At 42.9% G+C, this 24,241-nt stretch overlaps 1 protein-coding gene across 3 annotated transcripts in view; it reads left to right on the top strand.

The window, feature by feature from the left end:
• The window catches only part of LOC147009676 (solute carrier organic anion transporter family member 1C1-like), an 85,941-nt gene extending 82,935 nt beyond the window's left edge, over positions 1 to 3,006 (top strand). For all 3 annotated transcript variants that reach the window (XM_085863039.1, XM_085863037.1, XM_085863040.1), the window contains exon 14: positions 2,282 to 3,006. In XM_085863039.1, the coding sequence (XP_085719165.1) occupies positions 2,282 to 2,618 (337 nt within the window). In that variant the 3' untranslated portion in view covers positions 2,619 to 3,006. The remainder of the gene's footprint in view (positions 1 to 2,281) is intronic.
• Positions 3,007 to 24,241: the final 21,235 nt, after the last annotated feature.

Consider the following 24,241-nt stretch of genomic DNA (forward strand, 5'->3'; position numbering starts at 1 on the left):
ACTCCACAGAAGATAATAACATTTCCCTTCCCGCTGCTCCCATATGGAGTGGGTGTACTCGTCTTTAGAATGAGTGATATTTAATCCAACTAGTAAAACCCGCTCCCCCGGGAAGTGAAATATGTTGTCGGTGAATCACATGCACGATGAATGCCATATGTCATCATTTCCTCGCCCTCAATGCCTCTTCACTCCGGCAGGGGTCAGTGGTTAAACCACTTGCACTATGTCTCGTGTTCAAGTGAAAATTGCAAGTGGTCTCCCCACCCACATGGAGGGAAGGAAAGGGGATGGGTGGGAGATTGGGGATGGATTTCATGCCCCTGACCTGACTGTGGGTATCCCAAACACATGTGCAAAATTTGAGGAAATTGGCCAAGCAGTTTTCGATTCATACGTACAGAGAATTGTTGAATATTAGTATGATGGCCATATAAATAAGTACCCCAATAAATTAAATCATTCCAAACAAACATTATAATTCACTTCTCATCTTAATATTATGTAACCAACATTAATTCACCGATGTGCTTGAACACCATTGTCAGTCATCAAACCGTCTGTGAATTGGCTGCAACAGCTCGAACCTATTTAGGAGTCTCTTGTGCATCGTTGTTTTTTTAAAATTGATACAAATCTTTTTGATCCACAAGGTGTTTGTCCCTCACAAGAACATTTAATCAGTTTTAGTAATCCAGTGGAAGCTAGTACGACATTCTCTCTTACAATAATTGGCATCAATGCTCTTGAATTTTCATCTCAAAGCCAACATTAGTTTAATGCAGGAAAATCAGATTCCCTGGTATTTTTTTTCATCAGGCTGCTTGTAGATGTGCTTTTTTAACTTTCTCAACAAATGCTTCTGTTGTTGGTGGAAGGTGGAGAGCTTTGGTACAGCTGAAACTCCTTTCTCAAGGTTTGCAGCCCAGACTCCATATCGAGCTTCTGACATGCTCTGACGGCCTTGTAGTCCAGAGCATGCAGCTATAACCAGTTGCTTGACCAACTACATTCTCAAAGGGAGCATCATGGTTTACTATATGATGTAGAGAATATCCAGATTTCAACGCCTTCAAAACTGGTCCTTTTCCGATTTCAAAATAGCTCGCGACAGTGTCACACCAAGACACTGCGTGACCAGCCAAGAGATTTGGAACAAGATTAGAACATTTTAAAACTGGCTCTGATATATATGGCTGACCTATTTGTCACAAGAGACTGCATAATTAAATGGAATGTTAGCTTTTGGTCAACATAAAAATTTGCGGTGCGTTTCCCCGGGGTTCACAACCTCGTTGGAGTTTCTGTATGTCGGAAACGGAAAAAAAGGATCTGTTCGGCTTTCCTGTCGGATGGCATATGGCCTCCGAGGTCAATTTGTCGCCAAATTGGTGACTGTCCCGATGGAAGATTTGACCACATGTCCACCCATGGTCCACCGTAACATCTGTACTCTGTAGTCACGATTGGGATCAGGACACTGGTCCAAATCCGACGACTGTTACAATGTCAAAATGCCTTTACTCAATTAAAAAAAATTCTGAAGTTCTCACAATAAATCAATTTAAGTCATCATAGTGGGGCAACTTAGCATAACAATTGTGCATTTTGTGAGGAAAGCACCAAATTTGGCACATGAGTAGCCTAACATATTATGAACAGATTTGGATATTGGGCCATCTCAAATTCAGCCGCTAATGGCTGTGGCAGCCATTTTCCACTGCCATCAAAATTTTGAGATGGCCCAATATCCAAATCTGTTCATAATATGTTAGGCTACTAGTGTGCCAAATTTGGTGCTTTCCTCACAAAATGCACAATTGTTATGCTATATTTAGCTAAGTTGCCCCACTATCATATGTATGTACTTTACCAATTATTAGAATAGGCAGGCCAATGCTGCAGATTCAGGGAAAGGGGTAATTAATACGCTCATCATACAAAATACGTTTATAAATACGTGCTAAAATGTCATCAACTTGATTTGTATAATAGACACACGAAGTAAAATCATTCATAAAAACATTGTACAGACCAAAATTTTACGTGAAGCTGGAAAAGCCATGTTGGCTGCCCGACTATAATCTTTATCCAATAGGTTTTCCATCAAATGTGTGAAATTATGTTCTGGATTTATAAATGCTTGTTAACCATCTGATTCCTTTGATTTTTCTTGCACACCTTTTTATGAATGTCCATCTATCTTACCTGTGCCATGAACGCTACCTCCTACTCCCATGTTTCCTCCTAACCCCCAACATCACTTACTTTCTATTTCCAGGGTGACTTTGCTCTCACTCACTGCCTCTCTGAGGTTTATTGGCCTCACATTTTATCTCATCATGGCTACATTTGTTCGTCGTTCGCAGAAGTCTGAGGTTGCTCAGGTGGCGATGGAAAATGGACAGGAGGATCAAACGCAAGCGTCGTCCGTGGGACTGGCAGACGACGCGACAGATGGTGGGATGATAAGGAACCTTCTCTCTGACCCAGCACCAGATGGGGTACAGGCATTACGTAACATCGGATCGAGCAGTTCCCCAAGTAATGCATTGTGCGGCGGTGACAGCATGCTGCGGGAACCTGATACCTATTTGGAAAAGGAAAGTAGTGTATAAAGCAAGGTTGTACATCCTCATCAAAGCTTTATTCTTATATTCAAAGGTATTCTCTGTTAGAAATTCAAAGTAACAGCTCACATTGAAACCGGCTCAGATCAGCAATGGGGGAAACTTTATTTCATTCGGGATGTTTAATCACTTATAAAACTTTTTGATTTACATCATAATTGTCTCGCATGAATAAGCAGCAACTAATAAGATCTCCACATTGTACCCTCACAATAAATTGTTTGTAATTTGTATTTTCAAATTTGTTAAATTGTTTCAGAATGTTAATGAATAGAAATCTTCTTTTTTATGTGCAACAAAATAGGCCCACGGGATTATGGCATTCGGTTTGTAATAATAAAAAAAATAAAGCCATTTTAAAATGGCAAATTATTAATTCATTGTGAGTGATCACTTGTAAGGCTGGTGACATGTTTCTGGACACATTCACCATGTAAATTGTTTTCTGCTCAATATCCTGGCTCGCAGAAGAACAAGGTGACGGAGGATTTAAGAGTCATGAAACCTGTAAAGAGAAGGGATGGCAATGGGGAGGATTAACAAGAGGTATTAATAATTATGGGTAGTGATGGAAGATGAAACAAGCAGCTGATATTCTAGAGCCCACACCTTCTTCGGTGGTATGCGGAAGAGATAACTGCAATACGAAAGCTGAATGTTCAACGGTTTTTGAAATATCACGTACACGGAAAGATGATCGGTCATCCGTCAGTCGGTCGGATGGAGCTCATTTTAATGTCTTCAAAAAATCGGTCGGAAAGAGCTGATAAAACGACCTTGGCGGAGGGGTGGGGGGACAAAAAAAAAGACGGTGGTGATATGCCCTTTGAAACCCTGAAAGGAGTCCTAGGATTGGATTGACTCGGGGTGGTGATTCCTCGGGCAGGAGAAAATCGAAACGAAGGAGGGCAGGTGAGCAACAAAGGTGGATTTTTGAAAGTTTTCAACAAGGACCCTTGTGTAATATGTGTAGTTTTGTCTTGTGGATGCTGAAGTACGCACTATTTCATGAAACACATGCAATTCTGCACTAGAAGAGTAAATTGAAACTAAAAACTTGCACAAAGTGCTGAGAACACCCTTTTGTGTCAAAAACGCTTTTATCAAGCAAACAAGACTGTTTTTGTATGAATCAAGGATCCTTGTGTAACTTTCTTTTTTGTAGCCCCCACCTTTGAGTGGCCTCAAGACCTTGTCATGGGGAAACTCCCCATTTTAAAAACATATATATATATATATATATATATATATATGTATATTGTACAGCGACCTTTCTTCCTGTATGGCTCTTCCACTGTTTCCTTGTTCTCCAGTAGCATTTCAACATGCTTCGTGTTGGTGAAGACCAGCTCGGTCCTTGCTCAATGCTTTGGGGAAACGGTGACTTTTGTTTTCCTTTCCTGTCACAGGATGTTGAATCGAGTAATATCCAAACAATAAAAGCACTCACATATATCACATTGTGAATTAACGCTGTCCCTCGATGTCGAGGATGATGTCGTCGATCAAACAAGTTGCTTGTGTATCCCAGAGTGGCTCCATTGTCCAATGCGAGACTGAAACAGTCTGTCACAGCGAGGGCAAGACCAGTCGTCATCAAGTACAGCATTGTGTCATCTGTGCTGTGCTTCCTCCAGGTGTTGTTATCTCTCCTTTTGACACCACTCTTGATCAAGTGTCGCCATGCAGGACCTTCATTTGCATCAGTCTACAAGGATCCAACACAGATGTTTGTCCTTTTTAGATTGTCCTTCAGGGTATCCCTGTAGAACTTCATCTGGTCTCCTAATTTGCATTAGCCAGATGAAGGCTCACAATACAGTTCCTATCCTCGGTGTGCTTTCAACTGGCATTTGGATTAAGTTTTCAACCTATCTCAGCTGGGCTCAAATCAGAAGTGATGCAATGCTTTCGGACGCTTCTCTTTCATAGTTGGTCACTTTGTAGTGAAGTCTAATAACTGGAAGTTGTCATTGGTGGAAACTTTCCATCATATTATAGAAGATAACTGTTCGCCATGTTTGAGTCATAATCTTGACACTCCAGCAGTGCACTATTTGGTGTACTTCACTTTCGTAAAATTGTCGGAGAAAATAACCTCTCGCCTCCTTGTGTTTTTGCTTGAATCAACTGTACAGTAGTCTGCGAATACCTTGTGCTAAAGAGTGTAACAATCTTGCTCCTCTTTGGGCAATAAGATGTAATCATCAAGTCATTTTGAATTCCAACAAAGGTGGTGTTAGACTATCTTCTTTTTCGGTTTGTCATTTCCAGAGGTAGCCCTCCTTTATTCCTCCACATTTTCCCAATAAGTGCTCACTTGTGGGCCAGCAGGCATTCAGCAAGTAAAAGGCTTGTGAAAAACGTTTTTGCAAGTAACTTTTCTTCCTGACTTCAATTTGTCAAACAAGATCCATCACTACCCTTTCCACTTTGCGATCCATCATTTCCCTTTATGCTTCGTGTTGGTTTAATGGTTCGGGTGGTAGGCTTGGGATCTGAAGATCCTCAGTTCAAATCCCATTCGGCTGTCTAATTAATACCTGGTGGGGTTGACTATCATCCTTCCGAGGTCGGCAAAATTAGTGCCAGCTTGCTGGTATCCTGTGTTAGAGTGGCGACCCATTCAGGATTGTGCCCAATAGCCAAGGAGACTGCTTCGGCAGCACCAATGCTCTGCACAGAGTATGGTATTGATGGATGGATGGACAGACGGGTGGACTGATTGATTACCCTTTCCACTTTGTTTACTTCACTCACCTGGCCCACCTCCTTTCCGGTATGCACTTGCATCTTGCATCTTGCACACATAACCGTTATCACTGTCACATTGAGCTCAGATTTTGAATCCATACGTGCCGGGCTTAATTGGTTTATACCGGCAAATTGAATGCTGGACTTTGAAAGTAACAAGCTGCTCATTAATGGTCATGCACCCTCCAGGAATATATGCGTCCCTGAAGAAGCTATTTCACATCTTAAAGACATTCCTTATTGGTTGATATTTGTCTTGTGACCTGTGTTGTCATCTAGTAGCAGCATCAGCAGCATCATCCAAGCAAAGGACCTTCTGGATATTTGGAAAATATTTCCGACTCATAATCTTGTTGAAAAGTAGTCAAATATCTTCACTTCTACAGAGCTGAGCAATCTCCTCATTCTTTGACCGATGCACTTCCCGGACCTCTCAATATCCTGATGAATGTCTTCAATTGTGTGCATCATGTCAAGTTCAATCCAATGCTCCTAACAGACATGATGTCCTTCTTTGTTTGTCCACTTTTATAAATCCTTTGGCTGGCATATCCAGAAGAACAGCAAAAAAGATGAAGGGATGGAATTACACTCTCCGTTCACAAAACGTGTTGGCCCAAGGTTCTGCCGTAAAATGTTGAACTACTTTGCCCATCTCTGTGTGCCTGATGGTGATACAGATAATCAGACTTCCTGTTTGTTTTCCGAGATGTACTTTTTTTCCCACTGATGCACTGTGTGTTCCCACCATTATCATTTGCACAATCAGTACATTGAACACTGCCGGAATCTTCAATACCATCAATTCAGCATTTTCACTGAACCCTACAAAGGGCAAGGGAGCACAATCTGACGGTAAAAAGGAAATGACAACCAGATGGAAGGACAGACAAAGGAAGAGTAAAACAGTTCAAAAACAAAAATGAGATTTGTTATTTGATGATAAAAGACTGAAGAGAGGAAGAGGACTAAACAGAAGCTGGATGAATGTTTCACAGATGATAGAAAAGGGTAAAAATCCTAGGATTGTAGCTAATGATCAGTTGAATTCAGGTAGATAAACAAGGAGTCGCTTGGACTCATTATACCAACATTTTTCCGTCGTGCTTTACATGAATCTATATCTCTTGAAAAGCCAAAGGTTGATGCTCATTCACTTTCTTTGATAATTTGATGCTCAAACACCAGGACTAACATTCACTTTCATTGATAATTATAATTTCTTCTCCTTATTATTTCGAAGTACCAGAAGTACCCGGCGTTGCCCGGTGAAAGTCAATGAAATACTCCGGTAGTAAAATTTGTGTTGTTGACAACAAATCACTACAACCTCAACATACGATCTTGAGAAAACATATTACTTGATGCTTCCGAGGAAAACACAGGCAGTGTACAAGCAATGTACTCACTTGAGGCCTGAACACGGAGATGTTATAATAAACCTGTATAAAGCAATCTTTTTAATAACAGATGCATGTTTAAACACTATGATAATTCAATTTGTGTTGCTGACAACAAATCACGACAACCTCAATATATGATCTTCACAATATATATATATATATATATATATATATATATATATATATATATATATATATATATATATATATATATATATATATATATATATATATATATTATTGTCGGACCCTGACATTTGTGGTTCTACTATCTGCAGACCCTGCATATTCGCGGTTCATAAAATGTGACATGCTTCTACATTCACGGCTCTGTGCTTTGCATATTCGCGGTTTTTTTTGCAGGCATATTCGTGGTTTTTCACAGGATTAAAAAAAAAATTCCCTTTATGAATCACAAAACCACCTGGAACCTATCCCCCTTTTTCTTATTGAAGCAATGCCCCGACATTTACGAATTTGACATTCACGGGATTTTTCAGGAAAGTATCGCACACGAATTTCAGGGTCTGACAGTACTCCATCGCTCCCAGGATAAAAAAATGCAACCAGTGTATAAGCACAATACCCGATCGAGGCCTCAGGGCAAATTATTTGGTTTTATCTAGTGTCAATTTTGTTTTTTATCCAAACATAGCCTTCGACCTTCCTCTGGGTGAAGGAGTAGGCCATGCAAAGTTTGGTCACACTGGTTCCTGCATGGTCCGAATGCATAAACGAACAAACAAATTTCCTTCTTTAAAGATTAAATAGCAGAGTACCAACCCTCAATTTGAGTGGGGTTGAGTTTGCACATTACTTGCTGAAAAATAAAGTATCGTTTGTGTTTTGCAAGAGGACTATAGATGTTTGTGTGGTGTGCGCTTAAAAGGTTCTTGATGGTCTCAAGGGTACATTCCAATTGTAGTTAGTGTCGAAAGGGTCTAATCTCGCCAACTTGTAACATGCATCTAGAAAGGTCCAAGTGGTCTAAAGCTCTCAATGGTCAAAGGTCTGAGCTGTCTAATCTGTCTGAAGGGGTTAAGGGGTCATAATGATGTTCAGGTCTAAGGTGTCAAAAGGGACATAAGGGGTGTGAAGGTCTAAAGATTCTAGGGGTCGAAAGGGTCTCTGGGGTCTTCAAGGGTCTTTGGGGTATAAAGGGTCTTCAGGGGTCTTCAAAGGCTATGTTGGTGGATGAAAACACCCTTAGGACCAAACCCAGGTCGGACTTGGTCTGTTTGCGAAAGGTGGTGGTTGTCAGCCCAGCAGTCTTTGCCAAAACAACATGAACATTCAGTCAGACAGACAGACAGACAGACGACAAATTTTATATATTAGCGGAGTAACCGCCATACGGGGGATCTTGTCCCAAACATGCAACACGTTCTTCTGACGCATACCTTTTATTTGGGTGGTGTATAGGCAACTGACATCTCTGTGTAGCCCAAGAAAACTCCCCCAAAAACAATGAAGTTATGTGCATTAAGCAAAAACATATCGACTGCTTATAATTCAAAACACCTCACAGCACTGGAAAATGTGGGAAAAAAAAAAGGAATACTGTCCTGTAAATTGTGGAGACTTGGAATATCTGGAAGTGACACTACATGATACACATTTACATTGAGAATTTGCATCTTCCCCCCTCCCTCCCAAGACCCGCCAGCAAAGATAAAACACCCCCATACATTAATTGGGGTCATGTTGATCCTATGTAGCAAGTCTGGATGGAATCGGCCCACAATTGTAGTAGTATCGCGACAAACAAACAAACATCGGTCCATGAATTATTATCGTCAGGATTATTTGCATTTATTTCACCTGTTGATTGTCTTGGTACTTTCATAAAGAAACTTACTTCATAACCAAACAGGTTATTCATGACTCAACCTTGTGCTAAGCATCTCTTGTCCTTCAGATGGATAGGCAGACTGTAGCTTCTTCTCCAGCTGCAGACCTTGATATATCAGGAGCTGAACCAACGCTTGGAATGCCTCTCAACACTGACAAACCTCACTCTCACTCTGTCTTTCCAAAAGGAATGGCTGACAAACCATCCAATCTACTTCCTAAACAAAGCTCTTGAAAGAAGTTCAGTCACTCAAACTTTTGGGCCTCACCATGAACCATGATCTTTCTTGGGCACACCATATATCAAAGTTAGCTTCCAAAACCAGCTGCCGAATTGGCATCCTCCATCGTGCAAAGTTTTTCCTTGACACATCTGAACTCTTATCCATCTACAAGGCCTTTATCTGCAGCTTGATGGAGGACTGCTCCTTCCTCCGGGCTGGTGCCCTGCCTCACAGCTTGCTCTCCATGGATACCATTGAAACTAAGGTCTTCAAAAATATTAGAATCTCCCACGAAGAAGCTGAGTCTATGGGCCTATCACTTTAACATTACAGACAGGTCGGTGGTCACTCTGTCTTCTACAGCCTCCTTTCTGGCCGTGCACAATCTGCTCTTTTGGTGGCCCATCCTCCCAGGCATCTACAGGGTACACGTGGTCTGCCAGCAATCCCCTTCTGGTTAAACTACCTAAATCCAGAATCACTGCTCACCTCCACTCATTTGTTCCTCTTTTTTCCCACCTGTGGAATCAACTTCCACATCCTCTTCAATCTCATTCTTCCCTCCAGGTCTTCAAGACAGCTGTTCACCACCATCTCAGATCTTCCCCAATTTAAAACCATGATATTTTCTCCCCTCGTGAACAAGCCCACATCTTTCCAAGTTAACAGTTTTTTATTCCTGAATGTTTGCTTCCGTATCCATCTTGTCCACCCTGTGTGTCCTTCCCTAACCCCAGTTCTTTCCCACATCCCTTATTTATTGAAGTCTCCCTCTATTTTGTCCCTCAACCCTGCTGTTGGTGCATTTCCCCCTATCTTTCTCATGTTCCTTTTGTTCCGTTAAGTCCTGATCCATTCTATGTTCTTGCTCCTCAACGAGCCTCATCTTTATATTAAATAAAAAAACTGTGTTGGCTTTGTTTGTTTTCTGAGCAGAGTTTCCATACATGTGAGTTTAAACTTGCATAAGGAAAATTAATGTTCATAATTGTTACCCGGCCTGGATCACACTTAACTATTCCTTTTGATTGGTTCACAGGGAGAAGGTCTTTTGACCACTGGAGCTCTGGGACGTCATTCCTTCGAGAAAGTCATTTGGACCTCTGAGACCACACTGGGGCTATCTTCAGCTCGTGACAGTACATTCAATGAAATGAATAGTCCCAAGTGGGGCAGGCCCTCATCTCCCAATGGAGAGTGGTCATAGTTTGGCATGCATGAGATGATAAATTTGTTTTTCAGTCTGATTTGATGGAGAATGATGGGCTAAAGTGCTGCAAAGGGTCCATATAATAGAGTCTACAGGGTCTAAGGCAGGGTTTCTCAACCTTTCCGCCTCTGTGCCCCCCCCCCCCCCGTGTTCAATAAAATATTCCAGGGATCCCCAGGCCGTGGCCGAGGAAAGTTATCCCTCCCCATTTTTGCTACAATGATAACAACAGTGCTTGCTTTCAAAAAAATATTTATTAAACGAAAAAATAGTTGCTGTTGCTTGTACTACTACACTGCTTGATAGCTAATAGTAATCCAACAAACAGAATTTTACTTTATAAACTTAACAGCTTTTGTTAATCTCAGTTTACTGAGATTGCAGTAAGCCTAAATTGGCACATCAGAACAATAGAAAAAAAATGGAATCAGAGGTTTACTTGCTCAATGACCAACCTGAGACATCAAATGGCATTTCAAAACCAAAAAAAATAAAAGTTTTACTCATAATCACTGTGGACTTTTGGAATTGAAGCCAAAACACAAGCTCTACTTAATGTGAGGCCTGCTGCTGGTGACAAGCAATAATTGTGTCAATGATCTTCGATCTTTGCGAAGCGGACACGCACGTCATCTTCAATGTTTAATCTTGACCTGAATTTAGATTTTAGTGCTGTCATGGCTGAAAAGCCAGCCCCACACAGGTGTCGTTCGCGCATGCGCAGAACGAACGAGTTTCGGGGGTCGTTCGCGCATGCGCAGAACGAACGAGTTTCGGGGGTCGTTCGCGCATGCGCAGAACGAACGAGTTTCGGGGGTCGTTTGCGCATGCGCAGAACGAAGGAGTTAAGGAGTTTCGGGGGTCGTTCGCGCATTGCCAGAACGAACGCATTTTGGGGGTCATTCGCGCACGCGCAGAACGAACGAGTTTCGGGGGTCGTTCGCGCATTGCCAGAACGAACGCGTTTCGGGGGTCATTCGCGCATGCGCAGAACGAGTTTCGGGGGTCGTTCGCGCATGCGCAGAATGAACGAGTTTCGGGGGTCGTTCGCGCATGCGCAGAACGAACGAGTTTTGGGGGTCGTTCGCGCATGCGCAAAACAAACGCGTTTCGGGGTTCGTTCGCGCATGCGCAGAACGAACGAGTTTCGGGGGTCGTTTGCGCATGCGCAGAACGCAGGAGTTTCGGGGGTCGTTCGCGCATTGCCAGAACGAACGCATTTCGGGGGTCATTCGCGCATGCATAGAACGCAGGAGTTTCGGGGGTCGTTCGCGCATTGCCAGAACGAACGCATTTCGGGGGTCATTCGCGCATGCGCAGAACGAATGTGTTTCGGGAGTCGTTCGCGCATGCGCAGAACGAACGAGTTTCGGGAGTCGTTTGCGCATGCGCAGAACGAACGCGTTTCGGGGGTCATTCGCGCATGCGCAGAACGAACGCGTTTTCGGGAGTCGTTTGCGCATGCGCAGAACGAACGCGTTTCGGGGTTCGTTCGCGCATGCGCAGAACGAACGAGTTTCGTGGTTCGTTCGCGCATGCGTAGAACGAACGAGTTTCGTGGTTCGTTCGCGCATGCGCAGAACGAACGAGTTTCGGGGGTCGTTCGCGCATGCGCAGAACGAACGAGTTTCGTGGTTCGTTCGCGCATGCGTAGAACGAACGAGTTTCGTGGTTCGTTCGCGCATGCGCAGAACGAACGAGTTTCGGGGGTCGTTCGCGCATGCGCAGAACGAACGAGTTTCGGGGGTCATTCGCGCATGCGCAGAACGAACGCGTTTCGGGGGTCATTCGCGCATGCGCAGAACGAACGCGTTTCGGGAGTCGTTTGCGCATGCGCAGAACTAACGCGTTTCGGGGTTCGTTCGCGCATGCGCAGAACGAACGAGTTTCGTGGTTCGTTCGCGCATGCGCAGAACGAACGAGTTTCGGGGGTCGTTCGCGCATGCGCAGAACGAACGAGTTTCGTGGTTCGTTCGCGCATGCGTAGAACGAACGAGTTTCGTGGTTCGTTCGCGCATGCGCAGAACGAACGAGTTTTGGGGGTCCTTCGCGCATGCGCAGAACGAACGAGTTTTGGGGGTCGTTCGCGCATGCGCAGAACGAACGAGTTTCGGGGTTCGTTTGCGCATGCGCAGAACGAACGAGTTTCGTGGTTCGTTCGCGCATGCGCAGAACGAACGAGTTTCGGGGGTGGTTCGCGCTTGCGCAGAACGAACGAGTTTCGGGGGTCGTTCGCGCATGCGCAGAACGAACGAGTTTCGGGGTTCGTTTGCGCATGCGCAGAACGAACGAGTTTCGTGGTTCGTTCGCGCATGCGCAGAACGAACGAGTTTCGGGAGTCGTTTGCGCATGCGCAGAACGAACGAGTTTCGTGGTTCGTTTGCGCATGCGCAGAACGAACGAGTTTCGGGGGTCGTTCGCGCATGCGCAGAACGAACGAGTTTCGGGGTTCGTTTGCGCATGCGCAGAACGAACGAGTTTCGTGGTTCGTTCGCGCATGCGCAGAACGAACGAGTTTCGGGAGTCGTTTGCGCATCCGCAGAACGAACGAGTTTCGGGGGTCGTTCGCACATGTGCAAAACGCAGGACGAGTTCCGGTGGTCGGTGCTGCTCAATGGCATTAACACCTTCATTGCTGCATCATGACATACCTGGAACTCATCACCACACTGAACCCAGAATGTTTCCCGTGGCATTTCATTGAAACGAGCTCTTTGGGTGTGTAGATACAGACACACATCAGTGCAATTTTAAAACATTTATTGAACAAACAAACAGATTATATGTGCCAGCACAGGAGATCCTGGACAGACAAATTTACTCTTGATCTCTCCACATAACCAGAGAATCTTCGTCTTTTTATAGTTTCCAGTGAGACAGTTTTTTTATAATTTTCTGACGCTGACGCCAGTTTGCCCGGTCTTGACAAGTTCTAGGTGAACCTTATCTTCAGTCTTCTTTGACAACTCCTGCTTAAATGGTTAGAACACATATTCAAACCCAGACATATTAATTGCACAGAATGCTAGGATGACGTCAAACGCCAACTCCAATGGCCATTAAAACAAGTTTCCATCTTTTGTAGGTTAAAAGTCAGTCTGCTTCTCCCAAAACTGGGAAGATATGTTATCTTCAAGCGACCAGAGCGCCTGCACATTTTCTTAAGTCCACATTCCAACTCGTTCGTGTCTTCCACACAAAATTCTCAAGATAGTTGTGCATGACAGGCAATTCTTCTTTATATTCAACTTACTGGCAAAGTTCAACCTGTTTACACATTTAATATCCAGGTGATCCTTCCATACAGAGGAGAAATATAATTCTGTTAATTCCAAATGGATACATACTTGAAACACCATATCATATTTGAGTACATTTATTTTAGGATTAATATATTTTATTTTAATATCAGGTTTTAATCATTATCAATTTATTTACTTTATCACCCACAAACCCATCATCATAAAATGTTTCTACATTCCACTGTTTTTTTTTTTTAATTAAAAAAACCAACATAACATTTATGGCTTTTTAAAACAGGCTTCATGGGCAATCTTTGAATGAACATCTCATATTCCAAAGACATCAGCAATCTATGTACAAATCATCTTTCCCAACTCTCCCAGCTAATAAAGTTCCATTACTTGCTATTTCCCTTTGGAGGTAAACAGCGATGCAAGGATAGAGGTGCCGGTGCAGCCTGGCCAGACAAATGTTGCGTACCTCATGCTGCCCTGGGTATCAGTCTTGATAGTCTTCCATACATGGCTTTGATACCGAGGCATATGTAGTACCTCCAGGAAGGGCAGTGTTGTCTCACTGCAATATCACATTTCTTGATCAGGATGAGTTTGTTTGGTTTTTCTTCTTGGGCGTTTTAAGAAACTTATGGCATTTCTCCAACCAAGAAGAAACAGCAACCACAAGCAAATTTCTTTCAGAAGTCCAACGCCAGCTTGCAGAATAGTATTTCTCCTGAGCCTCCTTTCCCAGCACCATCTCACGATCCGTCATGTTGAAAAGGTAACCACATTTTATCAAACTTGGCGGATGAAAGTGGGCAGGGAGAATATGTGGAGAAGAGTAGGATCTCATGCAGAGTACTGTTGCCAAAGCCCCTCACACCACATGCAGTGTAGCTGGAGGCATATTGGCACGAAGTGGTCAGGGTGGAGAAGAGTGTAGAGAGTAGGAAGTCTCGAGCACAAACTGCTTCGTTGCACCCCCACCAACATTGTCCACTCTGCATATTCCAATGTCATAATCACAAGGAATTCGTCATTCAGAAATTTAATTTCTTGATTCCAGCCATAAAAGGCCAGGACGTGTTGTTGTTGTTGTTTTGTTTTTTTTGTTTTAATAATAATAATTTACCACTGACAAAGGACAACAGGATCGATGATTGTCTCAGAGATAACATCTGCCCATAGTCATATAACATGCTCATTCCAAATTGCCCATGTATTTTTCAAACTTCAATGTTGCACAGATCGTTAAATTCTCTCTGTGTATTGGAATTCTCATATGGGAATGATGCTTGAACAACCATTGTAGTAGTTATGGCTCTTCTCTTAAAACAACGACTAAACAATGAAGAGAAGACACTTATAGTACATTTGAAGAGCACGATAATAATCGCAAGCATTATTATTCCAACAAAATCCAATGTAATAATGTTGCCCATGTATTTCCTATTGCCAAAGCCCAACTTTTTGGTTCACGAAAAAATATTTTCACTAAAAAAATAAGTGACCACTTTATTCGTTATTGTTGTGTGTCTGTCTCTGTGTCTGTCTGTCTTTCTGTTTGTCTTTCTGTCTGTCTGTCCCGAGCATAGCTCCGTGGGTTTTGATCCGATCCTGATAAAATTTTGGTGGGAGGTTTATGTCATGATCTAATTGTGTTTTCCTGAAAATGGGCGTGGTGCACCCATTATGGACAGAGCAACGCCCATAAAACATGTGTTTTTAGGGGGTAGCCGATTTCAATTTGCATCTTCTCTGAGGGGGGTTTGTCGAATCTGACAGGGGTTTCGGTATTTGGTCAGCCCAATGGCACCTGCATAGCCCCACAGAGCTCGATTTTTCATTTTCGTCCCAAGGTCAAGGCTACAAGGTCACGAACTTAGAAAATTGCGAATTTTGACATAAAAAATTTTCTTCTTCGAGGGGTTTGTCGAATCTGGCAGGGGTTTCGGTATTTGGTTAGCCCAATGACACCTGCCCAACGGAGCTCGACTTTTCATTTTCATCCCAAGGTCAAGGCCACAAGGTCACGAACTTAGAAAATTGCGAATTGTGTTTTTAGGGGGTAGCCGATTTCAATTTGCATCTTCTCCTTGGGGGTTTCTCGAATCTGGCAGGGGTTTCGGTATTTGGTTAGCCCAATGGCACCTGCATAGCCCCACAGAGCTCGATTTTTCATTTTCGTTCCAAGGTCAACGTCACAAGGTCAAGGTCACAAGATCACAAACTTAGAAAATTTCGAATTTTGACATAAAAATCATACGACCGCCCAATCTTTGAGAGCTAGGATGACAATATTTTTTATGCATAATCTTGAGGTCATTCCCCACCTAAAGTCTTGAAACCATTTTGCTCTATCTCGAACGCCTCACCCATGGCGCCCCCTTCACGTTTGTTTTTACGCTGATTTCATCAAAGTATGGATAATCCGAGGAGTGCGAAATGCCATATCGACTTTCTGACGTTATATTGTTCCTGGAATGTTCCAGAGGAAGTTTTGCACCAAAGGTCATAATCCTTGACCTTTGACCTTTAAAGTTCACAAAGGTCAAATTTTCAAAGTTGTGGGACTCGAACCGGGTTTTCGACCTTCTTCGACGAACTCACTCCAATAAGCTATAGCACGTATCCTGTTTCCTTATTTTAATGTCCACAACATTGTTTTGTGACCTTTAAAGGTTATGCAAAGGTCAAATTTTTTAAGTTGTTGAACGAAACCGGGTTTTCAACATTTGGCAGCTAATAACCTGTCACTCGTACCAAATCATGTTGATCATTTTTATAACTTGGTCAATCATAATCACATTGTCTCATCCTTGACTTCTGAAACAATCTACATCGTCAAATTCCACTCGTGAACCATTGTCGTCTTCAGACTTGTATCTTTTGTAATTATATAATTAGTTATTCTCTGCCTTAATTTTGACACATTGACCAGTATTTCTGGTCTTAATTACCAGAAATTTAAATTAATTAAAAATTAATGAAAGTCATATTTCTAATTTACCAGAGGTTCGTATTTACTTTTAGTAGAAAATAATTTGTGATATTTCTTGAATTACTAAAATGCTAACATGAAATGTGTGTGCATGTTATCGTTACAATACACAAATGGTGTGCAGAACATCAATTCAAATATTTCTTCAGTCAAGCACTAACAAATTTCTATTTCATTATTTCCTCTCGATAAAATATACAAGCATAATCTGTCATTTGTCAGATAATTTTACCCTTGCTATGGCACACCGAATTAATCCCAAAATCCTGCATTATGTTGACCATGTTCCCAATATTTTTTTTGTCATAAACAATCTCATGAGTTCAGTCTCAGATAGGCATGACATCATTGGTTCACGAAAAAATATTTTCACGAAGAAATTAAGTGACCACTATATTCGTTATTGTTGTGTGTCTGTCTGTCTGTCTGTATGTCTGTCTGTATGTCTATCTGTCTGTCCCAAGCATAGCTTAGTGGGTTTTGATCCAATCCTGATAAAATTTTGGTGGGAGGTTTATATCATGATCTAGTTGTGTTTTCCTGAAAATGAGAGTTGTGCCCCCATTTTATGGGCGGAGCCACGCCCAAAAAACATGTGTTTTTAGGGGGTAGCCGATTTCAATTTGCATCTTCTCCTAGGGGGTTTGTCGAATCTGACAGGAGTTTCGGAATTTGGTTAGCCCAATGTCACCTGCATAGCCCCATGGAGCTCGATTTTTCATTTTCGTCCCAAGGTCAAGGTCACAAGGTCATGAACTTAGAAAATTGCGAATTGTGTTTTTAGGGGGTAGCCGATTTCAATTTGCATCTTCTCCTCAGGTGTTTGTCGAATCTGGCAGGGGTTTCAGTATTTGATTAGCCCAATGGCACCTGCATAGCCCCATGGAGCTCAATTTTTCATGTTCCTCCCAAGGTCAAGGTCACGAGGTCACAAACTTAGAAAATTGCGAATTTTGACATAAAAATCCATCTTCTCCTAGGGGTTTATCGAATCTGGCAGGAGTTTCAGTATTTGGTTAGCACAATGACACCTGCATAGCCCCACGGAGCTCGATTTTTCATTTTCGTCCCAAGGTCAAGGTGACAAGGTCATGGTCACAAGGTCACGAACTTAGAAAATTGCGATTTTGACATAAAAATCCATCTTCTCCGAGGGGTTTATCAAATCTGGCAGGAGTTTCAGTATTTCGTTAGCCCAATGGCACCTGCATAGCCCCACGGAGCTCGATTTTTCATTTTCGTCCCAAGGTCAAGGTCACAAGGTCACGAACTTAAAAAAATTCGAATTTTGACATAAAAATCATACGACCGCCCAAACTTTGAGAGCTCGGATGACAATATTTTTTTATGGATAATCTTGAGGTCATTCCCCACCTAAAGTCTTCAAACCATTTTGCTCTATCTCGAACACCTTGCCCGTGGCGCCCCCTTAAAGTTTGTTTTTACTCTGATTTCATCAAAGTATGGATAATCCGAGGAGTGCGAAATGCCATATAGCGTTTATGACGTTATATTGTTCCTGCAATGTTCCAGAGGAAGTTTTGCACCAAAGGTCATAATCCTTGACCTTTGACTTTTAAAGTTCATGAAGGTCAAATTTTCAAAGTTGTGGGAATCGAACCGGGTTTTTGACCTTCTTCGACGAACTAACTCCATTAAGCTATAGCACGTATCCTGTTTCCTTATTTTAATGTCCACAACATTGTTTTGTCACCTTTAAAGGTTATGCAAAGGTCAAATTTTTAAAGTTGTTCAATGAAACCGGGTTTTCGACATTTTGCAGCTAATAACCTGTCACTCGTACCACATCATGTTGATAATTTTTATAACTTGGTCAAACATTTTCACATTGTCTCATCCTTGATCATAATCTTATTTTCTTTTCATCTATACTTCATTAGTTACTTAAAATCAACAGATATTGCTGATCGTACACACACATAAACATACACACACACATACACACACACACATATACACACACACACACACACACACACACACATACACATACATCATTATCATGTCTTAATATCATTATAGTAGTCATCTATCCTGATTTCACATTACATATTTTCCAGAAAGCATCATCAAAATCATCGTTATGATCTTTCAATGAGAGATGCATGAAACTTGTGTGATCATTTTCTTGGTAATGCTCTTCTTCATGCAAATCGCAAGCAAATTAGCCATACATTTTACAATAATCATTTTAATACAGAGAGTAAAACAACTACAAGTTCTTCACACCTTCCTGTTACAATCTTGTCAGCCATATGGCATTCACTTCCTGATGCATAGTCCAGGTAGATTTAATCTATTTCACAAAACCCTTCAGAAGGATTTGTATACTGGATTTATTTCTATTATTTTTAGAGTCTTGCCCCCCAACTTGACAATCGGAACAATTCCAGAATCCTCACAACCAAATGTTGTTTACCTTTAGTTCTATCAATTGCTTTTACTTTTGGTGTTACAGTTGAACTGAACTCTTGACACTCAACATTAACTCAGATTAGCATACAATCTATACCCCCGATTTTTTTTGATTTTTTTTAAACATTTGTTGGTCAGTTTGATATCGATCAGTAACCCATCAGTAAATCATTTTAATTTGGTTTTACCAGCCTCCAACCTCTACCTCACATCTTTTATCTCTGCATCATATCTCCCATGATCTAATTTACCTAAATTAGCACCTTACAAGGATTTACAAGGAAATCCAACACAGGTGGAGGCCATTCAGCCCACCATACGAGCACAAACACCAAACGAGCTTATCAACACAAGATCCAAGGAAGAAAGTAAATATCTTCTTCTTCTTCCTTCGGCTGCTCCCGTTGGGGGTCGCCACAGCGGATCATCCGTTATGATCCGCACACCAATTTGGCACAGGTTTTACACCAGATGCCCTTCCTGACGCAACCCTGGTCGCCTCTTACGACACAGGGATAAGGATTGGGTTTCGCCATGATTCCGGGCTGCCCTACACCCTCTCATAGCGTGGCCCAGTGCGGAGCTCCCGTCCTCAAGCGATCCTCCAACCCAAGCCTCCGAATCGCCGGATTACAGGCGCAAGCCATCACGCCCGGTATGTATATGTATATGTATATGTATGTATATATATATATATTGTTGTGGTTACCAAATTCGCAAACCACCATTCAGGTCCCTTAGGTGAGGTATCTCGGTAAGTACATGTGTAGTTAGGCCCGAACCCGTTGTCTAGTGGGAATACATGTCATTTATGCGTGCTGCGACTCTTCAGGATAGCCGTTTTTCTTTTGCTATCTTTATTTTGGACCAACCGCCATGATTACCACCACCAGTCACAACATCAACCACCAACCACAACGCCGCTTCACCACAACCGCCACGACCTTCCCGTCACACCTCGCAACCGTCGCATCGCCACCGTTCTTGCGCCGCTTGGGGGTACCGGTGTTGGACTCGTGCAGGGCGCGCGCCGAACAGCGTGTACAAAATCACGGATTTTGTGCTTCAAAAACGGATCAAAAACGACACACGCCCACTTTTTGCCGTCCAATCGGTGAGCGAGGGGCGAATTGGCCCCGCCCCCAGGGCGTTGGAGGGCGATCGATATATGCAAATTTATGGATCAAAAAGCATTCACGCCCACTTTTTCTCGGGCCAATGGGGAGCGAGGTGAAAGGTCGAAGGGAGGGGGTCAAAGATGAGAGGGCGAAGCCACGGGGCTGATATAAACGACCGTGTTCGTCAGTCCAGAGAGTAGTAGAGTCGAGAGGACACAGAGAGTTAAGACTTCGCGGGCGGTGGAGTTGGCAAGAAGGAGCTGGTCGTCGTGTGCGTTGGAGTCGGAGCGGAGGGGACGGAGCTGTGGAGAGGCGGCGAGGGCAGACGAGGGGGTGCTCGCGTCGTGCAGGGAGCTGCACCCCAGGGAGGCCGACATCGCGACCTGGCCGAGGTGGAGACGCTCGTCGCGGGACAATAAAAATCTTCTATACCCCGAGCATCAGCAACCCCCTCCTGTTTCCCCCCGCACTGAGATAGTGCGACCAAGGGGGCCCCTTTCCCACCCCCTACCAGACACTGCCCGCGAGGCCCGCGGAGTTGAGGCACCATCGCCGCTCCGCGTCTCATCACCAGACGGGTAGGCCCGACCCGGTCTCGGCCTCAGGCCCGCCTCATCCTTGAGGGTATTCTTTCCTTGGTTTTGGGTATGTGTTGTCGGCGCCGTCTGTGAAGTAAAATTGTATAAGTGTTGCCGTGTGCTCGGTAGTCGGTATTAGCTCTGCATTGTGTCTTCGCTTTTACATTTGCTTTTTGTGTAAATTGCATTGTGTTTTTCTTTTCTGTGTGCATTTGGTGGAATTGTATATGTGTGCTTCCCGTGTGCCGCGAATAAATGTGCTTTTGTGTTGAACTGTTTCCCGCTTCGCTTCGTCATTTCTCCCATTGAATCCTCATCTTGCTTCACGTAAAGGGTTGGTAGTGGGCTGAAAACGCCCGATAATTAATCGAACCGTCGAGGTCGACGATAACACCGCTCGGTTATCCCGATAGTACGGAACGGGTCGCTTAAGTGGCCCGTGTCCGAAGTCGACCTGCGGCGAGGTGCGATCGCCCGGTCTACCCTCCGCGTGGGTACTTAGGTAGGTCGAATTTGGCGAGCAACCCTATCCCACGCGGGGGCTGATTGGCTCGATCGCGGTGAGACCGAAAGGTCCACCCGTGACTGGTTCCCGGCGTTAGTCCGAGAGGGTCACGACTGGATTGTCCGTCCGGTGGGCGACGTGCCGCGATTCGAGTTGCGTGGCCGTCAGCACGCCGGCGGGCGCGAATCCGCAACAATATATATATATATATATATATATATATATATATATATATATATATATATATATATATATATATATATATGTATATATGTATATATGTGTGTATATGTATATATATGTATATATGTATATATATGTGTATATATATGTATATATATATATGTATATATATATATGTATATATATATGTATATATATATATATATATATATATATATATATATATATATATGTATATATATATGTATATATATATGTATATATATATATATATATATATATATATATATATATATATATATATATATATTGTTACGGCTGTGGAAATTCGCAATACACCATAAAGGGTCATTAGATCAGTGATGACGCTAAGTTTATGTGCAGATAGGTTCCCACCGTTGTTTAAAGGGATTTCGTGTGATTCACCGGGCTGCGACTCTTTGAGATAGCCGTTTTGCTTTTCTGTCGTTATTTTGAATCAACCACAACCGAACCACCACCACCAACGTCGCTCTCAACAACCGCTTCCGAATGGCAGAACAAAAAGCTCTCGAGAAGCCTGTGGGGTTTTTTCCCGCCTGATTCTCCCGCCTGTTCTTCCCTGCGCTTGGTGTGGGGGAGGTGCATTCCGAGCGGGGGTCAAAGGTCATGTAAAGGAGGGGTCTGATTTTGGGGGAATAATTCCCTGGCCCGAGCCAAAACTGACTTTCCTTGTCCCCCGCACGGCGCGGGGAGGGGGGAGCGAGAGGGCACGCCCCTTTTTTGGGAAGCTTCCAGAAGGGAGGTGGAGCCAGAAACGGGGCGGGGCAAAGGGCGGACCCCGCTTTACAAAAGGCGAACAGACGCGAGTCTCGGTTCATGCTGGCTCGTTCGTTCGGGGTGTCTTCTCGGATCATGCTGGCTCGTTCGTTCTTGGTCTCGTGGCGCTGGTCACCCCTTGGGCTTCTCTTCTCCCACCCTTCGTTTGGACTCTTCGTTTTGGGCTTCTCTCTCTCTGGTACTGAAGCCCCTTCTGCTCTTCAGTCGTTTGCTTGTTTGGTCGTGGAAGCACCAGCAGCAAGTCGTGGAAGCACCAGCAGCACCAGAAGCACCCCACGGAGCTCGATTTTTTTTTTTTCATTTTCGTCCCAAGGTCACAAGGTCACGAACTTAGAAAATTTCGAATTTTGACATTAAAATCATACAACCGCCCAAACTTTGAGGGCTAGGGTGACAATATTTTTTATGCATAATCTTGAGGTCATTCCTCACCTAAAGTCTTGAAACCATTTTTCTCTATCTCGAACACCTTGCCCGTGGCGCCCCCTTCAAGTTTGTTTTTACGCTGATTTCATTAAAGTATAGATAATCCGAAGAGTGTGAAATGCCATATTGCCTATATGACGTTATATTGTTCCTGGAATGTTCCGGAGGAAGTTTTGCACCAAAGGTCATAATCCTTGACCTTTGACTTTTAAAGTTCACAAAGGTCAAATTTTCAAAGTTGTGGGAATCGAACCGGGTTTTCAACCTTCTTCGACGAACTAACTCCAATAAGCTATAGCACGTATCCTCTTTCCTTATTTTAATGTCCACAGCATTGTTTTGGGACCTTTAAAGGTTATGCAAAGGTCAAATTTTTAAAGTTGTTGAACGAAACCGGGTTTTCGACATTTTGCAGCTAATAACCTGTCACTCGTACCACATCATGTTGATAATTTTTATAACTTGGTCAAACATTATCAAATTGTCTCATCCTTGACTTCTGAAACAATCTACATCGTTAAATACCGCTCGTGAACCATCGTCGTCTTCAGACTTGTCATAAGTAAAATGTTCAATACAAATAACCATTGGGTATTAAAAGGAACACCACGTGATTTTCATTCCCTGCCCGACCTCCGAGCCTGCTCCCTTCGTGAACTGCTTATTACTCGCGTCCATTCGATCTTGACCTATATTTTCGAAGGTTTGGTCATGTGCTCCACACGTCTCCAAAAGAATTTCGACGAAAAACGGACATTTTGAAATGGTTGTTGAGACATTCCACCAATCGTCAGCCGGCGGATCACGTGACCTCATCACGAGATCGCGAGCTGGCAGATCACGTGATCACGTGGCATTGAGCAGGCAGTCGTTAAATTCGCCTCATCTCGCGAGTTTGAGATTATCTACCAAAACATCGAACTCCGTAGTCATAACAGGTTGAGTTAGCCTCACCTGCCAAAAGTGATTTTAACATTTCTTAACCACAACATCCTCCCAGACAACATACACAACACAAACCGGTTACACAACAAATCGGTGGACGAAGAATGTTCCTCGGTGTGTGTGATCAAGGTGAATCTTCTAAATGTTGAGAAAATCGTTCCCGATTTATTTAATTTACCATTTTCGGTCATCGAACGACACATTTACATAACGAGTTCATGATTGGGCATCAACTCGCCGCACTACACCACAATGCAGTGCAGTATACTCTATATGACGTCATATTTGCTGAACCTTTTATTATATAATTCATATCATTTTTGGGACATTTTCATCCCTTTCGCACAGACTGCCTGGTGTCCCATCTCGTAACACCGCACATACCATGTCGGCTCCTTTTACCTTCCCAAAATCATGACGTCATCAATAACTCCACAATCCATCCCACTTCTGTAAACTTACCAATTGTATACGTATTATGTAGACATAAAAATTTATTTTATTTTATTGGACTTTTAAACCAATGTCACAGCATCATCAATCTCGGCGTTACCATGGCGACCACATAACGTTTGACTGGTGGCTAATTAAATCACTCTGTTAGTTTTATAAAACGACATCATTTACATGACATTTCTCCGCAGTTTAAAGAAAAATCCTGTTCTTTATGCTGAAAAATTAGTCTAAAGAATAGACTTTAAACTCACTCACGACCTCTTGTACGTGGTTCGAATCCTGAATCGAAGGTCAATTCTGCCTTCAAGCTGTAACTGAGATTTAAAAATTAAATGGAATTGTGTGTTCCATTTGATTTCATTTCATAAACCCAGGAATACCTTTTATTCCGTTAACCTACCTTATCATTCTTACATTATTATTAATTCTTTTTACTTTTGACGGCTGAAAAGTTATCATC

The sequence above is a fragment of the Eptatretus burgeri genome, chromosome 17 (genome assembly GCF_056783735.1).
Source record: "Eptatretus burgeri isolate ZD-2024b chromosome 17, Ebu_testis_v1, whole genome shotgun sequence".
Classification (NCBI taxonomy): domain Eukaryota; kingdom Metazoa; phylum Chordata; class Myxini; order Myxiniformes; family Myxinidae; genus Eptatretus; species Eptatretus burgeri.